The 7,227-nt window shown below is 35.0% G+C and overlaps 3 protein-coding genes across 3 annotated transcripts in view; 2 read left to right on the plus strand and 1 right to left on the minus strand.

The window, feature by feature from the left end:
• Positions 1–572, plus strand: part of LOC109130526 (amino acid permease 4-like) — a 720-nt gene extending 148 nt beyond the window's left edge. Inside the window, exon 2 of the mRNA XM_019240137.1 lies at positions 28–572. Within this exon, the coding sequence (XP_019095682.1) occupies positions 28–572 (545 nt within the window). The remainder of the gene's footprint in view (positions 1–27) is intronic.
• LOC104762529 lies at positions 4,184–5,913 on the plus strand. The gene is made up of 2 exons (XM_010485844.2): positions 4,184–5,303; positions 5,506–5,913. The coding sequence occupies exons 1-2, from the start codon at positions 4,546–4,548 to the stop codon at positions 5,558–5,560; spliced, it is 813 nt and encodes a 270-aa protein (XP_010484146.1). The 5' UTR covers positions 4,184–4,545; the 3' UTR covers positions 5,561–5,913.
• Positions 5,863–6,749, minus strand: LOC104762531 (uncharacterized protein At4g04775-like). Its single transcript, XM_010485845.2, has 2 exons — positions 6,282–6,749; positions 5,863–6,181 (listed from the first exon to the last, which is right to left on the minus strand). Exons 1-2 carry the CDS (start codon positions 6,453–6,455, stop codon positions 5,882–5,884), a joined length of 474 nt encoding a protein of 157 aa, XP_010484147.1. The 5' UTR covers positions 6,456–6,749; the 3' UTR covers positions 5,863–5,881.

A 7,227-nucleotide genomic window follows, 5' to 3' on the forward strand; every position in this document is an offset into this window, starting at 1 on the left:
TGCTATGCGGTTGTATGGGCTATGCAGCTTTTGGAGATGCAGCACCGGGAAACCTTTTAACCGGTTTTGGTTTCTACAATCCGTTTTGGCTTCTCGACGTGGCCAACGCTGCCATTGTAGTCCACCTCGTAGGAGCTTACCAAGTCTTTGCTCAGCCCATTTTCGCCTTTATTGAAAAACAAGCTGCGGCTAGGTTTCCCGACAGTGACTTGGTAACCAAGGAACACGAAATCCGAATCCCCGGTTTGAAATCACCGTACAAGGTCAACGTTTTCAGAACGGTTTATCGGAGCGGGTTTGTGGTTTTGACCACCGTGATATCGATGCTTATGCCGTTTTTCAACGACGTCGTCGGTATTTTAGGAGCGTTAGGGTTTTGGCCTTTGACGGTTTATTTTCCGGTGGAGATGTATATAAAACAAAGGAAGGTTGAGAGATGGAGTATGAAGTGGGTTTGTTTGCAGATGTTGAGCGCTGGTTGTTTGATGGTCACGTTGGTCGCAGGAGTTGGTTCCATCGCCGGAGTAATGCTTGACCTTAAGGTTTACAAGCCGTTCAAGTCTACTTATTAAACAACACCATGATGAAGTTCAAGTACTTGAAGAAGAAGGTGTTGGAGGACAACAGACAAAGATACAAATTTGGTGGCTAATTTTAATATATATTTCATTTGGGGAAATGTGAATAATGTAAAAGTTTCTTCGTTTCGTATAATTTTTATCTTGCGTTAATTTATATACATATATATCATGTGTTCTGAAGGTAAAATTAATATGTTGTTTACTTAAAAAAAAAAAAAAATTGTGAACCAAATATGGATTTCAAGAAAAACAAACTAGTGAGACTTTATAAATAAAATTATGTATCAGATAAATTATATATTAATAACTCAGATTTGATGTCATTTGTTTTTTAAAAAAACATCTGAACATTCTATTGATATACATGAATTGTGGTCACATAGTTGCAACACAACACCTTATTCGAACCAAACCATTAAATTAAAAAGGGAATTTGGCTAAGAATGCCATTTTGCAGAAATTTTTTTTTAGAAATGTCAGTTTAGTTTAGGGCTTGTTCAAAATGCCAGTTTCTATGTTTAAATATGGAGGAAATGACGAAAGTACCCCTGCATTAAAAGAGGAGAATATAAGCGAAGATATGTCTTCTCATTTAATGTGGTAGTTTGCGAAAAAACATGTCCTCGCATTTAATATGATCAATTCCGAAAGAATGATGTTTGTGGGTAGGGGGCGAAAAAGCTAGAATTGCATTAATTGGGGTTAAAAATGTTTTCCATGTTGCTGGAAAATGTCCACCGGTTGTAGACCATCCCTAGTGCGGGCGTCTTCAGCAGACCTACAAAGTATGAGAATGGACCAAACAAGTCACATAATAATTGATCAACCAAATGCATACTTGCAGGAGTTGGAGGTGGACAAGAACCTTGAATTTGGGTTGTGGTCCATCATGTGAGAAGACCTGCAGGGTGGACAACGTTGCATTCTTAGAACCCGACAACAAGACAGAAAAGTGATAAGAGATGTAAACACGGCAGACAAGATTATGGGATTTAGGATCTGGTCCATCGGGCAACCACTTGATTTGATAGAAATGGTTATAAAGCAAGGACGGAAAATGTAGTTTAGGTGGACAAGTATGTGGGTTTTGGTATGTGGTCCATCTGCTGAGATGACCACATAGAGTGGATAAACAAGAACGAAAGAATAAAGTATGGTTGGACATACATTGACTGTTGTAAGTTGTGTAACAGAGGTGGGACAGTTGCAGTGACTGCATCGTCGTCAGATCTGCAACATGACAGACATGTTTATGGTGGAAGGCGATAGAGAAGTAGGCGTCTCTTCAATCGGATTGTCGATGATAGAGATTAGAGAAGAAGAAGCGATAGAGAAGAAGATGAAAAGACGATAGAGATGAAGAAGCAAAGAATTCTGCGGAGAGAGAGGAGAGAGAGTTTGCAGTTTACGAAACCATACATTGGTTTCTTTTTTTTTCAATGATATATATATTTTTTTAAACAGTAAGATGAATGAAAGGTTTTTTTGTCTTCTTGCAATTGCTTTGTGGCAGACGGAAAAAGAAAATATCAACAATGGCATTCTTTAAAATATTTGCCACTGTTCATAGCATAATCAGCAAAATTCTCATTTAAAAATGTGACATTCAAAAAGTCAATGGAAGATACATGCTAAGGGGAGCACTAAACAGCAGAGGACAAAAGTCTCTCAGATTTAAAGAGCTCATGCAACCAAACCGGGAAACCCATCGCCATATAAGATTGAACACGAGAGTCCCTAGAAGCAGTTTGAACTATGAGAGAAGCTCTTATGTTTGCACCAGCACCTTGATGTTCACTCATCAACATTCTCCAATCTAAGATGTTATATCCAATGCCAACTTCATTTAAGAATAATATTGATAGGAGAAATAAGGGCCAAGCTTTTGGTCATGCATCCCTAATAATAAATAACTAGATTAGGACCCGCGGTGTACCGCGGGACAAATTATTTATAACTAAAACATTTAAATTATAAGTTGTATTTATAAGTTTAAACCATATAATACTGAAATACCATTTATTTTTTATATAATATTTATTAATCAATTTAATTAGATATGTCTATTCTCGGAAACTGATAGTGTTAACAAAATAATGAAATGATGTTTTACTCGTTTAACACCAACTTAATGATATTTTAAATTTATATAAATATCAATAAAACCCGTCCCGCTATATAACTCCGTTCCAAGATATTTTAACTCGCAGTACTATATAATCTTAATTTTTAATATTTATTGTTTTGTATTGTAAATATTAGATTGAGTTGATATGTTATTTATTAAGGTTGTAACCATTTACATTTTATAAGATTGATGCTTCTTATAAAGTTTAAATATTTATATTACTTAGAATTCTTAAAACGGTTGAGTATTTCTAATATTTGAATTTTCTTAAAAGTTTAAATATATTATTATTATTTTAAAGGTCTTCTGACCTTTTTTAAAAGTTGAAATATTTGTAATATTTATATTACTTATAAAGTTTTTTAAACTTTATAAAGTTGAAATATTATTAATATTTTTAACATTTTATAAAGTTTAACTTTCTGAAAAACATAAATATTTATAATATTTATACTTTTTATAAAATATAAATATTTATAATATTTAACTTTTTAAAAGTTCTAAATATTTATAATATTTAACTTTTAAAAAATCTTTAAAATAAAGAACCGGAATATACCAAATAAAAGTCTTTTAAGTTTGAATGTCTGATATATCAAGCTTTCTACTCATTTGTATTATGAATCTTTTTGGTCTCTTTTATAGCATGACTCTGAACTATTGCCCAATTTTTTTAGGCGATGTAGGATATTATACCCGTATTTTTTATTCATCTATTGAGTAATTATGTAATAGATGTCCATTTTTAAAAATTTGTATTACATCACATGCATGAAAAAATCACAATTTTTATTAACTAAATATATTATAGAATAATTCAAAATAATTTAAATATAACTTTAAATAAAAATGAAAGGGAATCATTGAATGAAGTACAAAGATTTCCTTTTTTTTTTAAATCTTACTTATAATTAACTTTGAATTTTTGGTAACTAATATTAAAGTTCATACATTAAATGTAAAAAAATTTCCAAAAAGTATTTTTGAGCAAAAACTGCTGCAAAAATACTAGTATAGATCTATTACGAAAATTGAGGGGAAATAAAGCAAGAAAATGTTGGGAATGGAAAACTCGTGGAGGAGACATGACGAATCATTAGAAAGTTTAGAAGATGCGACTTGGAACTGAAAAATGGTAATAGCATGGAATCGAATCTAAATGACATATCGATTTCGAATAATTAAGAAAGTAACCCGACACATAAAGAGAAACACTAAAAGAGCAATTTGGATGGTTTTGCTTCAAAGAGGAGAATCACCCAACTAATCAACCAATAGAATTTTTCTTCACTAACGACAAAAAAAAATACTACTAGGTTGGCGGATAATATAATGTAGGATCTTCTATTTTTTTGTTTGACTTCGGATTTTGAAGTATTACCGTTACTATTACATAAAAATACATAACTTTAATTTTCTTTTTCGTTTCCCTTTCACTCATACATAATTTTTTTTAAAATAAAGTGGGAACTATGATATCGTACCAGATGGAGCCCGATCTTTACCCCCGTCCCAGATGGCTCTCCTGAAATTCTTTTCAATCTATATACCCATATATCTGTAATTTACGTTTTGTATCTCCATGAGAATAGAAGATATCATCTATTTCACCATTGCTATAGGTTTAATTGGTTTACTATTTGATTAACCGAGTGACGAAGTTTACAAACCAAAATAAACCTGATTTCGACCCGATTAAAACCTGATTTTGACCCGATTAGAAACATAACCCTCAACCGAGAAATCCCTAAAATCACATTTTAACCTCTTTTTTGTTTTCTCTCGCGACGAACCCTAGAAAATCAAATTTCACCATCGATTTCTCAAATTGAATCGATGGATTTAATAATCCGATCTGGTTTTGGGCAACAAGATGGTATTGGGCAAAGAGATGGTGTTGGAGAACGAGAGTACGATGAAGAAGGAGAGGATCGAGATGAATTTCACGTCGATATGCTTGCTCAGGAATTTACCGATGCTGAAGAGTCGATTCGTCATGATACGTACCCAGAAAGTGACGACGAGGAAGAAGGTCGTGGTCGTGGTGCGGGTCGTGGTCGTGGTGCGGGTCCAGAGAGGGTGTTTACGGATATCGGACGTGGTGATGGAACTTTGTGGAAAGACCAATCCTTCTACAATGGGGTCGCATTCAAGGAGAGTGTCTTGGACTATGCACTACATACTGGTTACAATTTGAAGCAATACAGGTATGACAAAGATAAACTCGGGTTTAGATGTGTTGGGGATAAGGGCAATTGTGAGTGGAAAGTGTTTGCTGCACTTCTTCCAAACGCATCTTTGTGGAAGATTACGAAATACATTGATAAGCATTGTTGTACCCCCAATGGCGAGTGTGAGATGTTTAAGGTCCCAGTCATAGCTAGAATTTTTCTCGATAAGATTAGAGAGGAACCGGATCATTACAAGCCTTTGAGGATTGAACAGATTATCATGGAAAGGTGGAAGATATCCGCTACTAGGCCACAATGTCAAGCTGCTCGGAGAAAGGCTTTGGGATGGATAGAGTATGAGTATGAACAACAGTTTGCACGACTGCGAGATTACCAAGCTGAGATCTTGGAAGCAAATCCAGGGTCTGTTGTGGAGATTGATACAATTAAGAATGATGCTGGTCAAGACGTCTTCAATCGGTTTTATGTTTGTTTCGATGCCCTTAGAAGAACTTGGAANGTTTTTCAGGCTTCTCAGGGTGGTGGAGGAGAAGTTGTTCAAGGTGGTGGACTTTCTCAAGATGGTGGTGGACTTTCTCAATCTGGTGGAGGAGAAGTTGTTCAGGGTGGTGGAGGACTATCTCAAGGTGGTGGAGGACTTTCACAAGCCTGAATATTGAAGATTATGGTAGTAGGGGTCTGTTTTTTGGTTTAAGAGACTAGTTGGATCTGTATTTTGGTCGAATAGACTAGTAGGGTTATGTTTTTGGTCTGTGATCATGTTGAGAACATGATTTCAAAACGTTATCATTCTGCTTGTTTTCAGAACATGTGTTCATCATGTTCTGCCTTTTATGAAATGTGGAATGTCTTATCTTATTAAATGCAATAGCAACACCAACAGGAGTTCACACTCAACACCAAAACAAACAAGAGCATAAAGCAGAGCATACAACCGAACAACAATAGATTACAACCGAACAATAGTTTACAATAGCTCATCATACAAGCTTAAACAGAGCAAACAAGATCATAAAACCGAAAACACATACAATTATACTCTTATTCATCCTACATTGCAATTCAGCTTTTGCTTCCAACAAAACTTCTTCAACCCTCTCACAAAGCTCTTTTTCGAACTCCATTTGCATCTTCTCAAATTTCAGCTTCTGTTCTTGCAATGTCTCTATTGTACGCTCTTTCATCTCTTCTTTTACTCTCTCAAATTGAACACCCAATGTTGCTACCTCGTCCAACAATGCCTCATCGACCCACTTAAAGATGTGGTTATCGTTCACAAGCTAACATTATATCATAGAATACAATGAAAATTGATGAGAAGGATTAGGCTCGGATTTGGATTAGGTCGATGTCTACATCAAACAAAGCATAACATAGTACCTTCTTTGCTGCTGCTTCTCGACATCGAAAGTATCTCCGAGAAGGATTAGGCTCGGATTTGGAATTCTTTGCCACGATGTGTTCCCCACACCAGCATCTCTTAGGCACGCCAACGACGAATCCTCTTTGTCGAACATTTGATGAACCACTCGAACCTCCAGAAACGGTACTCATGGTTGCAAAGATCGATTTAAGAATTTTATGCTTTTAGGGTTTGAGGATTTGGGGATTTTAATGGAGTTATAGATGTGTTATAGATGTATCGTCTCGGGTCGGATTATTAACATCAGTCAGGTTTTATTTTTGGTTTTCTATTTGGTATGAACGGTATCGTATCGGTTCACTCTTTAAACCGATAACATCCCGATATATGGGTATATAGATTGAGAAGAATTTCATGAGAGCCATCTGGGACGGGGGTAAAGATCGGGCTCCATCTGGTACGATATCATAGTTCTCATGGGGAACCAGGACGTTTTAATACTGTTACTATTATCTTATTTAGTTTTGATACTCATTTAAAATATTTAATTATATAAACACTCAACGAATATTGAATTTTTTCTTCAATTTTCACATATTTTTAGAATACTCGTAACACTAACTATCTCAAACATACGAAACAAAAAAAAAAAACATCTTTTGAAAAAAAACAGAAGCTTTAAGAATTGAAAAACAGAGAACCAGAAGAAGACATTATTGTGGTGAAGGAAAAAAAAGTACCGACACTAGAGACTAGTACACGGTTTACAGTTTATAACTCCCCAATGTAATAAAAAGAGTCAATATAAGGAAGCATTACAAGTTACAAACTAAAAAACAACAACAAAAAGCCAATCCCAAACTAGATAGACATACTTTAGACCAAACCTCAACCCAAAAGAAATCATTTGAAAAACCTTCGAACCCAACCGAAGTAAAAGAGAACCGAGAAAAAAAGAAAAGG

The sequence above is a fragment of the Camelina sativa genome, chromosome 18 (assembly GCF_000633955.1).
Source record: "Camelina sativa cultivar DH55 chromosome 18, Cs, whole genome shotgun sequence".
Taxonomy (NCBI): domain Eukaryota; kingdom Viridiplantae; phylum Streptophyta; class Magnoliopsida; order Brassicales; family Brassicaceae; genus Camelina; species Camelina sativa.

Excerpts from the sequence above, each read along its gene's own strand:
- LOC104762529 (XM_010485844.2), top strand. The coding sequence starts at position 4,546 with ATGGATTTAATAATCCGATCTGGTTTTGGGCAACAAGATGGTATTGGG. Across the intron at positions 5,304-5,505 it reads ATCTTGGAAGCAAATCCAGG|GGTGGTGGAGGACTATCTCA; the intron begins GTCTGTTGTGGA and ends GAAGTTGTTCAG.
- LOC104762531 (XM_010485845.2), bottom strand. The coding sequence starts at position 6,455 with ATGAGTACCGTTTCTGGAGGTTCGAGTGGTTCATCAAATGTTCGACAA. Across the intron at positions 6,182-6,281 it reads GAGAAGCAGCAGCAAAGAAG|CTTGTGAACGATAACCACAT; the intron begins GTACTATGTTAT and ends ATATAATGTTAG.